Source organism: Ursus americanus, chromosome 3 (genome assembly GCF_024610735.1).
Source record: "Ursus americanus isolate L20-20 chromosome 3, mUrsAme1.1.p, whole genome shotgun sequence".
Taxonomy (NCBI): Eukaryota; Metazoa; Chordata; class Mammalia; order Carnivora; family Ursidae; genus Ursus; species Ursus americanus.
The window spans coordinates 90,237,262-90,255,450 of record NC_142129.1 but is presented as its reverse complement, the minus strand read 5'-3'; the positions used below and the strand labels follow the sequence as shown (position 1 = coordinate 90,255,450).

Sequence of the window (18,189 nt, the reverse complement as noted above, 5' to 3'; positions counted from 1 at the left end):
GGTCCCCTGGAGTAAAGAGAACATCTCCGCTGTGTCATTTCTCTTTCGTGGGCTTCACTTACTCCTTTCCTTAAGGAGTAATAAAGACAGCATTACTCCCCCAGATTTTAAAAAGCAACATCACATAGAGCGCCCTTTCTAAAAACCACCCTGTCACCACACCTGATCCCAGAAGCAGCCTCCAGGCTTGTCCAGGAACAGAAACCTGCCCTCCCCTCCCTAAGAGTGAATAAGTCATTTCCAGAAGAAGCAAGTGCCTTCACCAAATCACAGGTTAGACCTGTAAATCTGGCTTCACCCAGAAATAGTATAAGCTGCATAAAAAGCTGTTCAGTGATTGGACTCAGTGGTAACCAGGGCGCCCTCAGATGTCGTTCTCTGAATTTGACTCATCAGACCTCTGTTCTCTGTGCAAGTTGGTATGAAACAGTGGGTCAGAGTAATTATGGTTCTGTCCTCAGCCATGCTGTTGTTCAGTGCTTCTAGAGAGACTGCTCCAGTGCTGTGATCACAACCATCCCTTACGTGCTTGAAACAGTTTGCCTGAGGTGGAATGAAACGATGTCAGTGAAAGTGCCTGACACATTGAGCACCAAATACATGTGAAGTAGTCCAACGAGGTGCTATTTCCCCCCAAAGAAATAATGAAGTGTGTGTTTGTTTGAAGATGAAGGATGGGAAAGAGGGGAGGGGAAGGAGAATGTCTTGAATGAACCTTCATTTCCTACGAGTGTTTCTATTGGACATAGAGTTCTGGGTTGACAGTTTGGTGCCGGTTGGCTCTGGGCTTCCAGTTTCTGACAAAAAAAAAAAAATCTGCAGTCAGCTGAGTCCGTGTTCCCACACAGGTAATATATCATTTTCCTCTGGGTGCTTTCAAAACTTTTTTCTTGGTCCTTCATTTTCAGTGGGAAGACTTGGGTTTACTCAGGTTTATCTTATTTGGGGTTTGCTGAAATTACGAAATCTGTAGGTTTTTATCTTTCACCAAGTTTGGGAAGTTTTCAGCAACTATGTCTTCAAATATTTCTTCAGCATGTACTCCTCCTCGTCTCCTCCTGGCCTTACAATGACATCAATGTTAGACTTTTTGTTACTGTCTTGCAGGCTCCAGAAGATCTGTTCTTTCTTTCTCTCATATTTTGGGAGGGGATCATCTTTTTTTCCTCTCTCTGTTGTTCAGATTGAATAATTTCTATTTATCTATCCTCAAGTTCCTTGACTGTCTCCTCTGTCATCTCCGTTGTGTTATCGGGCTCATCCAGTGAGGGGTTTCTTTTTTTATTTGGTGGTTGTATTTCTTGGTCCTACGGTTTCTAGTTGGTTCTTCTTCACATCTTCTCTTTCTTTGCTGGACATTTCTCCTTTCCTATTTATTTCAACAGTATCTGTGATGCCTGTTGGAGCATTTTTATAATAGCTGTTTTAAAGTCTTTGTAAGTTAATTCCAACATCTGTGTCCTCTTGGCATTGGCATTTATTGACTGTCTTTTCTCATGCAAGCTCTGCTTCTTCATATGCTGAGTAATTTTGGATTGTATCCTGGACGTTTTAAATATTTTATTATGAGCCTCTGGGTCTTGTTTAAATCCCACAGCAAACTTTTATTGTTATTGTTTTTAGCAAGCAATTGATCTGGTGAGGTCCAGGCTGCAAGCCCCTACCCACCTTCCGTGTGCTTCAGTTCTAGTGTTAGTTCAGTTCTCAAAGCCATTGCAGTGCTGTTCGAATCTGTCCCGCATGTGCCCCACTTATGGTCAGGCTGCCTCCTGGGCAGTCATCTGTGTGTTACCTCCACTTGCAACTTCTTTGGTGCGCTGGTTAGGATCAGATCAGCAAACGTGCAGCTCAGGGCTGAGAGCAGGAGTTCACAAACACCTTCAAGGCTCACTTTCCAAAGCTCATCCCTCTCTGCAGGCTCTGTCCAGTTCCCTGGGGCTCCCCTTTTTTAGCCTACTTCCCAGCATTCTTCCAGGGTCGAGGCCAAAGCCACAAGGATTGACCCTTCTTTTTGGGGAATCACAGCTCGGAGATAAAGAGGAAAATTCTCCTTCCTCGGAGTTTTAGTTCCTGTTCATCGGCTGCTGCCACTACAGGGTTGTCTGTAGGGCAGGGCATGAGAAAACAGACAGGAAGCAAAGACGCAGGATTTCCACACTTTCTCTGCTATTAGAGCTCACTTTCGTGCTCCTCACTTCAGGAACGAAGGGCATCTCTTAGGGCTCAGCTCTGTTTCCTAGTGCCCACTTCCATGTTTTAGGCTCCACTGTATCCATGCAAGGAAATCATTGTAGAGAAATCCGGTGAACTTACTGCTGGTTTGGAAGTACTTTATTTTTTTTTAGAGGGACTGTAAATTCTGGTGTTCTTCCCCAGTTCACCTACTACTACTTACTTTTCAGCATCCTCTTAGAGATACTCCATGCATTCTATCCAGGTTTTAACATTGTGTTCAGTGGAAGAGATAGGGAGAAGTATGCTTGCTCTATCTTACCCAGAACCAGAATCTCCAAACCTAATTTTTATAGAGGTCATTTATGAAGTGCATACTCTGAGCCAGGACTGAACTGAGTATTTCACTTATCCAATCTACAAAACTCCAAAAGTTATATATTAGGATAGTTATGTATTGTAATCTTCATTTTATTGTGAGAACACAGATGCTTAGCAAAGATTAAGTGGCTTGCCAGAGGTCACCTGACTAGTTTCAAGACTGACAGTTTGCCTAAGAATTATGCTATAATGTCCTCAGACCACCTGCTCCAAAATCAACTACAATGCTTATGAAAATTGAAGTTTCCTGTACCCCACCTTAGACATACTAAGTCAAAAACTTTGGGAATGAAGCTCAAGGAGGTTTCCTATGCATGCTAAAGTTGAGAACCAATGCATATTGCCTCCAATAAAAGAAACTTTCGGTCTAAATGACTTTTAAAAGGATGTCAATGTACTTCAAATAGGAATACCCATTAGTGTTGGCATCAATCAGCTTAAAATAGCTTACATATGCTCATGTTCCCTACTCTTCTGTATCATGTTAAGAGACATAAAATAGGATTTGTTCTAAGCCAAGGTTCACTTTACATGCAGAAAGATTTTTGAAGCCCAAGCCTTGAGTCCATTGCTCTTGTTCCCACTCTAATTCCTGACAATAAGAGCTCCTTAATAGGACCCGTCCCCAAGAAGTATTAGTCAGCCAGTATATCAAATTCCATTTTGGAAAGAAACTAGGCCTAAGTAAATTCTACTTATTCATCACAGACAATACTGCTATATTTCTCCCTAGGAGATAGAGCTGCCTTATCTTTCATTATGGCCCTTACTTGGCAAAAGAACAATTGATGGGCTTACTGTAAAAAACTGGGGACCTCATCTTCTACAAGGCCAGTTTGAATGACAAGCCCCTCAATAATAGATAAATCTACACAAAAAATGCTTAGAAGAAGCCCACTATACATGGAATAAGGAAACAGGTCATTTTTCTTAGGTTAAAAGGTTTTTAGAGTAAGTTTACATGTAAGGATATAAAAAGTCAATCAGATTACAAGGCTTGCTCAAGATGCCTAGCAAATGATGTAAATAACATTAAAATCCTCTACACATAAAACTTTTCTTATGAGTTTCTCAGAGAATTTGATAGACATTGTCTTAAGGGCTCATAACAGGGATTACCATTCATAACTCACATATGGAAAAACAAGGTCAAGTATGCCATTCCAAAGGCCCTCTGATGGTCTCCTTTTAAAAAAATGTATCATAACACACCCTCACAATAAGTCATATTTTAGTACTCAAACTTATGGCAAATATTCTGCTTTGAAATAAAAGTCTTTTTCAAAAAATGTTCTTATGGATATTTATGAGGAAGTTCAAAAGTTTCAAACTGATCAGCAGTAATGAATCAAAAATAAAAAGAATTCAGTACAGTTATTTTCAACAGTGAAGAATATGTCAACCAGTAATTTCTCCCCCCAGCCCCCTTTCTGGAGAGAGAAAACTCCAAAACATATGGCCCAGGAAGAAAATCTGTACTCATTTATAGCAATGAACTGGCTTTTACATCTCCGCAGCTAGAGTACGCAAATGACTTCACAGGCAACGGCTTCCGTATGTTTCATATTTTTAACATTGACCGTTCATAATAAAGATTCTTTGATCCTAGATCAAATGTTTGAATCCATTTTCTCTCCGCTTACTCAGAGTCACCGTTAAGAAAGCTCCCCTCTTTCCCACCTCAGATGTTCCAGCCCTTCCTGCAATAGGAACTGTCTCCATTTGTCACCTTCTCCGTGGTACTGCCCACCCCTTTGCTGTGGTTTTTCGCTGTGCTCATTAACCTCTCGTACAAAAAAGCCACAGTAATAAATAATTTTTGTACATAAGAAGTTAACGGCAACAGAGAAGGTTCCCCTAAGGAAGTCATAGGCATCTTTAATGAAACTGAAAGCCCACAGTGAGTGGTTATCTATGATTAGTACAAGAAAATAAATTCCCCATCAGAAACACATGCTCAACAGCTGAGGCCTCTCCCTACCTGTAAGAGAAATTAAAACAAAAACTTAAACACAGATTTTTATAGCTAGATTATATTTCTGGGATGAGAACTGGAAAAAGTGAACAGGAACCTAAAGACTTAACTAAAAACAAAAAACCCCGAAATCTAGGTAGTAGTAAAAATACCAAATAAAAAAAATATCCAAGTGATGCCAAAAACTTAAAATCTTCAACATAAAATTATCCTTAATGATTCCAAGGCCTTTTTTAAAAATCTTGTTGAGGGAGCAACATTTTTAATATAACCTTAATTGCTAAAACTTAAAACATGAATTCTGCAGAAAGGTACTCATTAAACAAAGGCCAATGTGAAAAAAAAAATGTTTAGTTTTCTAGTGGCTAAAACAATAAATTTGGTATTACATTGTATCTGGGCCTAATTAGGTCTCATGTTGTTAACAAAGAAAAGGAAAAAAAGGAAAGTGAGAAGAAAAATATCCTGGCATTAAAAATCCCTTTAAAACGAATTCTTTTTCTTTCCCTTTTTTCACTGAACTGGTAGTCCAGATCATGTTGGTGGATAATTTAGGCTACTATGTTCTGTGGTTCATTTCAAAACACAGCCAGATACCCCATCCCTCCCCCCCCCCCCAAAAAAAAAACAGAATACTAATTCAGACCATGTCCTTGGCATTTGTGAGTATAAAAATGGCACACGGTTAGGGGCGAAGGCAGGGGGTCTTGAGTTGGCTATAGAACTAATAACACTGTTCTAGGCGAAACTGAACTTTCCTGGCTTTCTACAAAACAAGTTATTGCATAGATCATCTGCCCATCCCAGTGATTACAGATTACCTTGCACACAGTAGCAAACTGTTGATTATTTCCTGCTCCAACCACAAGATATCCATCCTTGGTTTTAAAAGCCTAAAATAAATTAAAAAATACATAAATATATAATTTTATATATTGAAAATACCACAGAAGTTAGCTTTAATTTCTAAAACTTCTACATAGAAAGCATGCTCTAAAGCAACATTATTAATTAAATCCATATCAATTAATTAGTATATTTTGCTCTTATATTTGCATAGTTATTTTTATTTGGCATTTTCAAAGCACTTCCTGGTTCTTCCACTAACTGTTGTAACATGGGGGGTTGGAGCTTGGAAAAATAAAGAAAATTCTAAATTAAACTAAAATAGTTTTGTTGTAAATGCATAACATGAAATTCTGTATTCATTACAGTATGGATTAATATTTGGCCTTTCCAAAGTTTTGTGTTTTGTTTGTTTCCATTTTTCCTTGGAGGGCAAAGAGCAAGAGGGTATACTGCTTTCTACAAAGTGTAAGAAGAAGAAATGGAAGGAAGGAGGAACGGGAGGGGGGAAGGGAGGATGTGTAAGCTGATACATTTCATCTCTGAAGATCTCAAATGTAAACTCTTGGACAATCACCACTTTTCAATAAGTGAAAATTGACACATCTGGATCTCCACACCTCCTGTGGTTTTATGTACCTAAAAATGTTTGTTGCTTCTAGGAGACATATTCATTGGAGCAGCAAAAAGAATGTAAGTAACTGGTACCCCCACCTCCCAGAGCCCTAGACCCTCTGGAGAACTCCCTTCTCCACATTTGATCACAGTGCTGCTTGGAGGAACCAAAATTTACCCTTAGAAGGCCTCATTCCCACTTTCCTTAAGTAAACGAGTTCCTTTAGTTGCCTTCCTTTCTACGTAAAAATTGTTCTGTCTTTTCACCTACTTTTTCTTCAGTTACTGCTGCCTCTGAGAAAGATGATCTCTATCTTCCTTGCCAGGGCTTGCTCCTATGCTAACCCTGGTCCCATCTTCACTCACATCCTTCAGAACCCTGCTCAATCATCTTTAATCTCTTCATTCCCACTGGGTCCTTTTTCTCTGCCTACAATTAGGCTCAGGCCTACACTAAAAATATTAACAGGAACAAAACAAAATTTCCATCAATCGTGACACGCTTCTCAAGCTATCTTGAAATTTTCTTCCTTTCCTCCATCTCTAAATGGCATAAAAGTTCCAGCTGCCTATACTTCACCAACCCCACTTTCTAATGCCCTTTGTCATCAGGATTCTTATCCCATCACTGCACTGACACTATTCTTTCTTGACCCCTCTGTGTTATGTCTCACTGTTAACCATCCTTTCCTCCAGGAACCCGTCTTATCTCTAGGCTCCATCTGGGTTCATCTCCAATCTCTCTGACCTGTATTCCACATGCCCCCTTTACAGGATTTTCTTCTCCGTAGCCTTCAGCATTCCTTAAGGATCTGTATGTGGTCTTTCACTACACTTGCTTCTAATAGTAGCCGCTAGGCACATGTGTCTATTGAATTTAATTAAACTAAAATTAAATTAGCCAGTCACAGAAGACCACATATTGTGATTGCATTTGTATGAAACGTCCAAAATAGGCAAATCCATAGAGACAGAAACTTAGTGGCCACCTATGGCTGAGAACATTGTGAGAATTTGGGGAGTAACTACTACTGAGTACTCAGTTTCTTGTGGGGGTGATGAAAATGTTCCAAAGTTGTGGTAATGGCTGGACAACTCTGAATACATTAAAAATCACCGAACTGTACACTTTAAATGGGTGAATTATATGACATGTGAATTATATCTCAATAGAGATGCTATTAAGAAAAATTAAATAACAGTTCAGCTCCACAGACACATTAGCTACAAGTCAAGCATTCAATAGCCACATGTGGCTAGTAGCTGCCATATCAGCACAGATAGAGAGCATTTCCATCATTGCTGAAAGTCCTGCTGTGTAGTGCCGGAAGACTGAAGCTGGTAGTTTGTCGGTTTTCTTTTTATTCTACCTACTAGGCCTAATATGGTATCTGAATAAGTGGTTGTAAAATGTAATGAATCTCTCAGATAACTGTTTCCATATAATAGGATTGTGGCTAAAATGGATCTCAAGCAAAACCCTATAATGTGGTTTACTCTATAATTTTTGCTTGGCTTGGTAATGAATGCTACTAAAAAGATAACACACTATTTTAAATGTTTATATTCCCTGTTCACAGGGCAAAAGCAAAGTTAGTGTTACAAATAACGCATTAGTGTTTCTCAAACTATAGAAAGGAAATTTGCAATGGAGCTGTGAGTGAGGGGCATAGGATTTTGAGCAGAGATGTCTCAACAACATAGTTAATAACTATGAAGGTACACACGTTGTCTGTTTGCTTGGGTGTTTTGTTCTGTTTTGTTTTGTTTTTGCAGGGAAAAACTGAGTTGGGGAGTGGATAAGTGATGTGAAATAACAATGTGTGTTATCAATATAATGTGAAAAAAGATTTTCAAAATTTTAGATTAGTGACATGATATTTAGCTAGTTTACATTTTGGGAGATCCTCGTTTCCTTTTAATTAATGAAGAAGTGTTTTTCCTTAAGCCTTAACTATACCATGAAATATAAGTTTACCAATATACAATTTGCAAAATTTTGAGCACAGAGAACTAGTTAATGATCATAGGAAAATGAAGATTGAATAGTAGCTGAGCCACCAAACACAATTAAAGATCACCAAATAGATTTATAAGGATGAAGGTAAGACTGAGTTCTTAAACTATTTATTTATTCCTTGTTACTATTGCTACAGTGTTTATTTAAAAAATATATTTTAAGTCAAAACTTAAAAAAATACTATTGGCTGAAGAGTAAATAATTATGTCCCCCCAAGTTTCAATATTGAAATCCTAACCCCAGTATGATGGTCTTATGAGTGTGGAAATTAAAAAAGGGAAACCTCACTAAAGTGCAGTCAGGAGACTAGAAGGAAAACTGGTACCTCTCAGTGTCAATTACAAAAGAACTGTCAATTACAGACCCAAACAGAAGAATCATCAACAGGAAAGAATGATCGATTAGAGGCCCCACAGGAAAAGATGTACAGTGGACCCTTGGACCACACCAATGTCCTGAAACACAGTTGAAAATCCGTGTATAACTTTTGACTCCCCAAAAACTTAACTACTGATAGGCTACTGTTGACCATAAGCCTTATCAATAACATCAATAGTCAACATATTTTGTATCTTAGATGTATTATATACCATATTTTAACAATAAAGGAAATTAGAGAAAAGAAAATGTCACTAAGAAAGTCATAAGGAAGAGAAAATACATTTATAGTACTGTACTGTACTTATTGAAAAATTTCCAAGTATAAGTGGACCTGTACAGTTCAAACCCGTGTCGAGGTTTGAAAAAGGGCCACCTGTCCACTGAATCGTCTACAAGAAATCAACTGCACCTGCAGCTCAGCCAATGAGAAGCCATCATCACCCTGAACTCTTGCTTTTCTCCAATGGACGCTTATTCAAAACAAACCTTCCCAACTTCCTCCTTCATCTCCATAAAATAACATTTCTCCCCCTTTTTGGTTGGACTTGCCTATGGTTTTGCCATAGATTGCACATCCTGAGTTGAAGTTCTCTGTTATTCCCAAATAAACCCATTTTTCCTGGAAAAATAACTGCCAATTTTATTTTTAAGATTAACAGGAGCAAGAACATGGGCATCTGCAAACCATGAAGTAGGTCCTCACCAGACACCAAATCTGCCTGTACCCTGATCTTGGACTTTCCGGCCTCAAGCACCGTGAGAAATAAATGTCTGTTGTTTAAGCCACCTAGACTATCGTATTCTGTAATAGCAGCCCGAATAGAATAAGAAATTGATACTGAGAAGTGGGGTGCTGCTGTAACAAATACCTAAAAATGTGCAAGCAATTTAGAACCAGGTAATAGGGCGCTGGGTGGCTCAGTCAGTTAAGCGTCTGCCTTCAGCTCAGGTCATGATCTCAGGGTCCTGGGATGGAGCCCCACATTGGGCTCCCTGCTCATCGAGGAGTCTGCCTCTCCCCCTGGCTCATGCTCTCTCACACTCTCTCTACCTCTCTCTGTCAAATATATAAATAAAATATTTTTTTCAAAAAAATAGAAACAGGTAATGGGTAGAGACTAGGGGGGAGGGGATCTGAGGTACATGCTAGAAAAAGTCTACACTGCTGTGAACAGCCTATTCTGAGCTGTTGAGAGCTCAGAGAGAAAAGGAAAGAGCTGCAGAGAGTAGTCTCAATCTTCTTAGAGAATACCTAAGGAATGCTGAACAGAATGTTTAGAAATATGGAGAGGAAAGGCCATTTTGATAAGGTCTTAGATGGAAATAAGGAACATGTGTTTGGAAACTGGAGGAAAGGCCATCCTTGTTATAAAGCGGCAAAGAACTGGGCTGAACCATGTTTTATACTCCAGTTTTTGTGGAAGGTAGAACTTTGCAAGTGATGAAATTAGGTATTCAGCTGAAGATACTGTTAAGCAAATGTTGAAGGTGCAACCTGGCTCCTTCTGACTGCTTATAGTACAATGTGAAAAAAAGAGACTACTTAAAGACAGAATTGTTCTGGAAAAGGGAAGCAGAAATTAAAAATCTGGAAAATTCCCAGTCTATCCATATTGTAAAAAATGAGAAAGCATGGTCAGAAGAAAACACCAAGGGTGTGGCCAGGTGACTGACTGATTGTCCTTCGGTAGGTAAGAGGATAAATTAACATCCAGACAATGGAATATTATTCCACACTAAAAAGAAATGAGTTATCAAGCCATGGAAGACATGGAGGAATCTTAAATGCATATTACTAAATTAAAGAAGCCAAGCTCAAAAGACTACATACTGTAAGATCCCAACTATATGACATTCTGAAAAAGGCAAAACTATAGATACAGTAAAAAGATCAGTGGTTGCCAGGGACTGGGAGGAGGAAGAAATAAATCGGCAGAACACAGAGGAATTTTAGGGCAGTGAAAATACTCTGTATGATACTATGATGATGCCTACATGTCATTATATACTTGTACAAACCCAGAGAATACACAACACCAAGTTATGTGTTGTGAACTCTAATGTAAACTGCAGACTTTGGAGGATTATATTATGTCAGTGTACGTATATCAGTTATAACAAATGTAACACTCTGGTGAGTGATGTTGATAATGGGGGGAGGCTGTGCATGTGTAGTGAAGGAGGTATATGGAACATCTCTGTACCTCCTGTTAAAATTTTTTTTCTGAACCTAAAACTGCTCTAAAAACTAAAATTTATGTTTTTTTTTAAAAAAGGACAGCAGGAATCATCTTTGTCGTGATGACAATGTTCTGTATCTTGACTATATCAATATCAATATCCTGACTGTGGTATTGCACTATAGTTTTGTACAATGTGACCAATGGAGTAAACTGGGTAATGGGTACATAAGATCCATCTCTATTATTTCTTAAAATACACGTGAATCTACAGTTATCTCAAAAAAAAAATTTTAAGTTTAATTTTTTTAAGTGATGGTGTATTAGATTAGGGCCCTGACAACAGAGATGGAAAAAAATAGAGTCAAGAAATATTCAGAGCAGCATTATTTACAATAGCCAAATTATGGAAGCAGCCCAACTGTCCATCAATTCATGGGTTGATAAAGAAGATATGATACACACACACACACACACACACACACACACACACACACACAATGGATGGATTATTCAGCTATAAAAAAGAATCAAATCTTGTCATTTGCAATGACATGGATGGAGCTACTGAGCATCATGCTAAGTGAAATAAGTTAGAGAACAACAAATACCATAAAATTTCACTCATATGTGGAATTTAAGAAACAAAACAAATGAGCAAAGGGAAAAAGAGAGAGAAAGAGAAAGACAAACCAAGAAACAGACTCTTAATTGTAGAGAACAAACTGATGGTCACAGAGGGGAGGTGGGTGAGGGAATGGGTGAAAGAGCTGATGGGGATTAAAGAATGCACTTGTTGTAATGAGCATTAGCTGATGTATGGAGTTGTTGAATCACTATATTGTACACCCGAAACTAGCATAATACTGTATGTTAATTAACTGAAATTAAAAACTTCAAAAAATATATTTAGGTGGTAAAATCTGCTATAGTTGGTAATGACTTGAATGTAATGGTCAAGAGCTGAAGACTGGGGGAGAGCTGACATGTCATGGTCAAGATGTCATGGTGACCAGCCTTTGAGATACTCCTGTGGAAATTCAAAATGAACAGAACTTGGAGACCAGATGCAAATCTGAACTGTAGATAAAACTTGAGAGTTGTTCATTATAATCTATAACTGAAGCCATCACATAGTTGAAGTCAACTGTAGAATAGGAAAAAAGGGGGGTGAGCCAAGGGATGAGTCTGAAGGTCGCCCCCATCTCAAGTCCAAGCAGAAGAGGAGTTAGCCACTGGAGTAAGAGGAAGACTGAACCATGCCCACAAGGTGGTCTTTCCTTCCCTCAGAAAATCCTGTTCTGTGTCACAATGTGGACCAAATGAACTTTGAAGTGAATCAGGGACTAAGTACCAGTTAGGGAATGGGGAGAGCACATGCAAACATCTGTTTGTGAAATCTGGTTGTGAAGGAGAAGAATCAGCAAAGCACGGAGAACACAGACTGAGCACGCACAGGCACCATGGTGGTGTGGTGCTGGGGGAGGCTGACAAGTTCCCACTGGATGCTTCTACTTTCTTAGGAAATAAAGGGTGAGGTCATCACCTGAGAGTAGGGTTGGGACATATGAGACTGTAAGACTGAAAAGACTGGATAAGTTCTGACATCTCACTGAAGAGAATGGGGAGAGAGTGATCAAATATACATAGTTGTGTTGAAAGCCCCACTGAGTGATACTCTCCATCATCTCTCAGTCACAGACAAGAATAAATGGATATTTGCATTTACTGGGGTTCTGTCAGATTAAATAACAAAAAGATACAGATGCAGGAAAATCAGAAAACTGGCCAGAATGTTACTGGGTGATGGGCCATGGACTATCTGGACATGGAAGAAGGTAGTGAAGATGGGAGGAGGTTATGGATATGGCAAAGGGAAATATGTCAGTGGATAAGAAATCCTAATGAAGTCAAAGAACAGTCACGATGGAAATGGTTGTACATCCAAGGTGGAAGAACAGGAGACCATGGATGGTCAGAATGGAAAATGCTTCATTCGGTGCTTGTTGAAGTGAAGCAGATCCAGGGGGATGTGAGAGCCACTGTATGAGATCCATAGACTTGTTGCCAAAAGGTAGGGACTCAATAAATATCATTATTATTAAATAATTACTAATACACTGCATCTACCTAAAGTGAACGTCTAAGCCCTTAGATCCTGACTCTTGGGCCCTCATTCACTCTGCAAACAACTCCCCTCTCTCTCCCCTCTTATTCCCTTAGTTGTCTCACTCTCCATGCCAAGCAAGTGACAACATTCCATGCATACAGACCGCTAGCAGGCTTTCCATCACAGAGAACTCACATCAAAAGCATCTAATTGAGCTACAAACTCTCATGGTTGGCATGTTTCTCTTAGAAGGAGTTCAGGTCTCAGGAGAAAAGAAACCACTGCTTCTGAATGAAATGATGGGGGAGAGGGCAGCAGGGGCAAGTGTCTACAGTTTTAAAAGGATGAGGCCAAACCCAAGCCATTCCTCTTAGGACACCAGATTTATTATTCCCAAGAAAAGAAATGCTCCTTGCTGTGGGTTGAGCTGATTCAAAGGTGACAAGTGTCACTGGTAGGGGAGATCGCACAGAAACTGCATGGGTTTTTTTTTCATATTCTAGTCAGGATGTACCTCCTTTCTTGGGGAAGGAGTGTTTCTCAGATTAGAAAAATATTGATGGGTCAAGGGATTAGCCGTGCCAACAAAACTGCACTACTTACAAGCAGTTCGGGAAATATAAAGACAAGAGGGTATGGGGAGTCAGAGTTCAGTTCCTCTGGTTAGAGCAGTTTCAGGTATAAAAAGGGACCCCACTGAGAGACTGAGGGGTGGCGATATAAGATACAGGAGTAGAGAATACTGAGCAGACATGAAGTCAGAGAAATAAGAGGGTCAATCTGGAATTCCCATTGCTCTTGGAAGTTTCTATTGCTTCCTAGATGTTCTGCTTTCCGAGCTTCCAGGAATGCTAACCTGGATGGATGATCTTAATTATTGAGCTGGCTACGGATAAAACCACAGAAGGACCTCTAGAAGTTCTGCAGCAACTCAATATATCCAGTGGTCAGGTGGAAAATGAAAAGATAAAATAAAACTGAACCTTTCTGTGTCACCCTCTTAAGCTACCATATTGATGTATCAGTATTTCCTCTGGTCTAAATAATGTACACACAATGGGTAGGGAGTCTACTTCAAAAACAAGAACACAAACTCCAGGGCTCCCGGGGCTACCTAAGTTTTAACAAGAGTTTCTTCCACAAAAGGTAACTGTTGCTAAATGACCTCATCATCCACTGGAAAAAGACATTCCCTGAAGTTTAACTCACTGCCATGAGAATGTTTTCTGGAATGTCAAGCAGTTACTGACTTTGGGTCTGTGCTAGAACATCGTGACAAATATAGAGCACTATTTCCTACCACAAACAGCTCAGTTCACCTTATGGTGCCGAAGCTGGCTGAGCCAGATGGCAATGAGGCACAAACTGCTTACAACTCAAGAACAGTGTCCTCCATGGGATGGGACCAGGCAACAAGTGGTTAAGCAAGGCCAGGAGTCCCTCATCTCGCCTGCCATTTGGCTTTGTCTGTACATTTTTCATCATCGTGAACAAACTATTTTGAAGACCTATTTCTAAATACAAGCCCTGGCCTTGAATTTTAGAATAGCCTTGAGAGAGACATGATGGGCTGATTTCCTGCAACCCCAGATCCAGGCCGGGATTTTCCAATTCCACAGGAAATCTGAATGTTCAAAATATACTTGAGGTTCTTCAAATCAGTTCAATCTCATTTCAAATCAAACACTTCAATCATGCGCTTTCTGATACTGGATACAGAGACAACAGCAAGGAAGAAAATGGAAACTGTCTCAATGTTTCTATATTCTTCACAAACTGTCAATGGGTATTATTTTTCTCATAAAAGAAGTCCTTTGTCATGAAAGCCTGCTGTTATTCAAAAAGGCAGTCATCATGCATCTCAGACACAATGGAAAATGGCACATGGTGTTATTTTTCCTGGAAGGTATGGGCCAGATACTGGATTTGATGATCCTGAATTGATTTCATTATAAAGGAAAATAAGCCAGATTATTTGAAATAGCCTACCAAAAGTGCCTACCATTTAATGGCAAGGAACAAAAATCTCGGATGAGTCCATATTGATTCTTCAGGAGTACTTCAAGGCAAAAATTCCTTGACTGCGTTAAGCATTTTTTGTTGTTGTTGTTGTTTTTTTAGAGAGAGAGAGAGCAGAGGGGTGGGGGCAGAGAGGGAGGGAGAGAAAATCTCAAACAGACTCCATGCCCAGCACGGAGCCCAACTGGGACTCAATCTGACAATGCTGAGATCATGACCTGAGCCAAAATCAAGAGTCAGAGTCTTAACTGACTGAGCCATCCAGGCACCCCTGTGTTAAGCATTTTTAAAGTGCTCTTTGTTTTGTATCAAACATGTTATAGCAACCACAGTCGCATACTAGTTATGTACCATCCATGAAAATATTATTTCTGACAATAAGCCTATACTGATCTCAGACTAGCTCAAAGCATTCACAGACCAGAACTTAACTCAAGATGTCACTTTCAAGCAAAAAATTCAAGCTACAAAAGGATATTAACTATAAGTACAATAAGAATATTCTAATATGGATTAATTATAGCGTGGCTTGCTAATAAGGTTTTCCAAACATAGCTTAATTCCATCATATTTCAGTATTTATCAGTGACAAAACATAGGACACCCACAGTAGGAACAGGGATAGGGCGAGGCTTAACATTAGACCTGCCCACCAGACCTGAAGAGGCAGTGGGGTACAGGTCCAGTGACAGAATTTCAGCCCAGAGTATGAAAAGTTTGAATAAGCATGGTTCAGGAAAGCAGTCGGCAAGATAAAGTGTGGGGGTACAGGTGGGGGACAGGGTGAGAAGTTCTGACAGAATAATTCTTGAAAGTCCTACAGTAGGACTAGGATCTGGCTAGAAGATAAGAATGTAGAACCCACTGTAGTTACACCTAACATCAAGGACAATATCTGGCATGACGGGTACTTCATACATTTTGTTAAATCAAGGCCAATGTATTAATGCTAAATCACAGCAAACTAGGCAATTCGGGAACTATTACTATAGAAAAGTCATGGTGGCAAAACTGGGCAGCAGGGAGTAGAAGAGATGAGGAAGTGTCAAGGACTAAAAGATGGACATGTACTGAGAATGGCAAACATACTAAGCATCGATTTCCACAACAAACTTCCCTCCTCACAGATGATTGCCTGAACTTAAAGGTGAAGATTATGTTTACGGGGAGCTGAAGAATATAGGTTCTATAGTTGGAACGATGCGGGACTTAATCCCCCTAATTAAGGACTTCTCCTTCTTTCTATGGTCAAAATTTAGCCCATGCACAATGTCCCTTTTCAGAGGCCATTTAGTTGGCTGAAAGATCTCTTCCTTTATCTCCCTAATACTCATAGCCAAGGGTTTCTTAACCCGTCATGATGTGTGGAGGCAAGGAAGTTGCTATCCTGTAGGATGTGAGGAGAAATCTCCTAGCATTTCACATTAGGCAAGGATCCACTCATACTACCACTACCTCCAGCCACCAATCCCATCATCATCACCCCAGTCCAGTATCCATGGCAGAGGCTGTTATGTAACTCTGGTACTCCATCTTAGAGCATATATAGGATCATCCTTAGATTTCTTTCCAACAAACCCTCCAGATAGCTACTACCAAGTTATTGGACATGAACTGGAATTGAAATTTATTTTCCATCCAATATAAAATGGGCTCCTATACAGAGGCTCAGAATCAAACTCTGCAGCTTCTCAAAACATCTTTGGGGTTGGCCTAAAGATAATGGGAAGCTACTCGGCTTACACAGTGGAGAATAAGCACTTTAGGAAGGCCCTGCTAACTCACAGGGAAGAGGTAAAATGTAGTCTTCATGGGATAACCAAGTATCTAAAACAAGTCAACTCAAGGGTCAATTAAAGGACACGGGAAAGCTCTGTCTTAAATATCTGTAGACATTTCTAACTAAGGAAAGTGATAGAAAACGTGGAAGGCTACAAGTTCGGAGTTTTCTGAGACTGCCATATTCCAGGGTCTGGACCAGTCCCTTAAAGGACTTACTCCTTCTCCGGGTGATTGGGACCTGAAAGCCTGACCCAGGACATCTAACATGTATGTGAGATTAAGGTAGACACCAGGATGATGAATTGCCACTGTAAAAGAAAGAACCATATTAGAAGCCAGAATCTTTGAAGACTAAATGTTCAATAAATGATCTCTCTGGGAAACTAATAATCAAAAGGCAAAACTGTCAGAATTGAGCATGGATGAATTACTTCTTGTCTCAAGTCTTCATGCATCTGAATACTGAGTCAAGCCTGAATCTGTCAATGGAAAGGTCAGTAGAGTCTTCCGTGTGCGGCTATAAGAAACAGGGGGAAATGAGCCTTCTTGTTCAGTAGAAGAAGTCAGGCTGAATTAATAGAGAACAGAGATCTCAAAATGTCCCTTTACCATTTACATTTCATGAAATACTCACACAGGAAGAAACAAGACGCACTCTGAATATTATTCTGCACATTCCTGTTCCAGTCACCGCTGACCCAAAAAATTTGTATTCACATGGGCACATACACCATGACTGAGGTCATGGGAGTGTTATGCAAGGTTCTTCTGCATCAAAATTTAGACCAAATAGGAGGCTGTCCCTTCCAAAGTAACTTAACAGCACAGCATTCTTGCAAACAACCTGGAAAGAATTTTCAGTAAGTCCTTCCAGTAGGTCAAAAGGTGAAGAAAGCAATAACTCCTTTCTGGTCGCCATAAGCCCTTATAGAGAAGGTATTTGGTACTTCCGTGCACCCCTGCCAACATTAACAGGTCATATTAGCTAAAAAGTCAAAGGTAGCAAGAGATTCTGTTTTATTTTAGAGTTTATCTATTTGAATAACTGTTATATTTTAGTTCCTCTGGGATTCATGTTCTGTAATGAAGGTGGAAACTTATTCTGCATAAGAATTTTTATGCATAATAACAGAATGTGCTGAAATAATTTACCATTCCCTGTGTCTTCAAACACTACAATCCTTCATCCTAATTGCATTAAATATGTTTAATTTCCACTCCATCCCAAACCCTGCTTGAAGAAGCAGCTCTATACTTCATGTGGCTGACCGTTCCTCATCCCTGGTTGACTAGAATAGAGGGGATACCATTCGCAAGCCAACTAACAGATTCACTGGACGGGAGTCAATTACATCAACTTGAGAATTCAAAAGGTCATGTAGAGGTAGGGCTGAGATGGCCATATTAGGCTTAAGTAAGTAAGTAAGAAAGCCTCAGAAAGACTACAACTGAGAAAAAAGACCAGACTACACAAAAGAAACAAGTGCGGACGAGGCAACTGCTCCCTGTCTGATGGTAGCCTGATTCTCATGAAACCAGACTATACATTTGTTTCTGTAAAATCTTACAATAACCTCCCCCTTATCCACCTCATCTCTATCAGAACTAGTTTAACTGCATTTCTGTTTGTTAGAACCAAAAAAGACTTAATCATCAATTTCCTAAACTGTGCTATATGATGGACATTCAGGATCAATATATGACTAGA

The 18,189-nt window shown here is 39.6% G+C and overlaps 1 protein-coding gene across 6 annotated transcripts in view; it reads right to left on the bottom strand.

Annotated features, from left to right (window-relative positions):
- SUGCT (succinyl-CoA:glutarate-CoA transferase) overlaps nucleotides 1-18,189 on the bottom strand; it is a 696,086-nt gene that overhangs the window by 408,094 nt on the left and 269,803 nt on the right. For all 6 annotated transcript variants that reach the window (XR_015724068.1, XR_006778824.2, XM_045793504.2 and 3 more), the window contains one exon: nucleotides 5,350-5,421. Coding sequence is in view for 4 of the 6 variants with exons in the window: in XM_045793504.2 (XP_045649460.2) it covers nucleotides 5,350-5,421 (72 nt within the window). In the remaining 2 variants the exon portion in view is untranslated. The remainder of the gene's footprint in view (nucleotides 1-5,349; nucleotides 5,422-18,189) is intronic.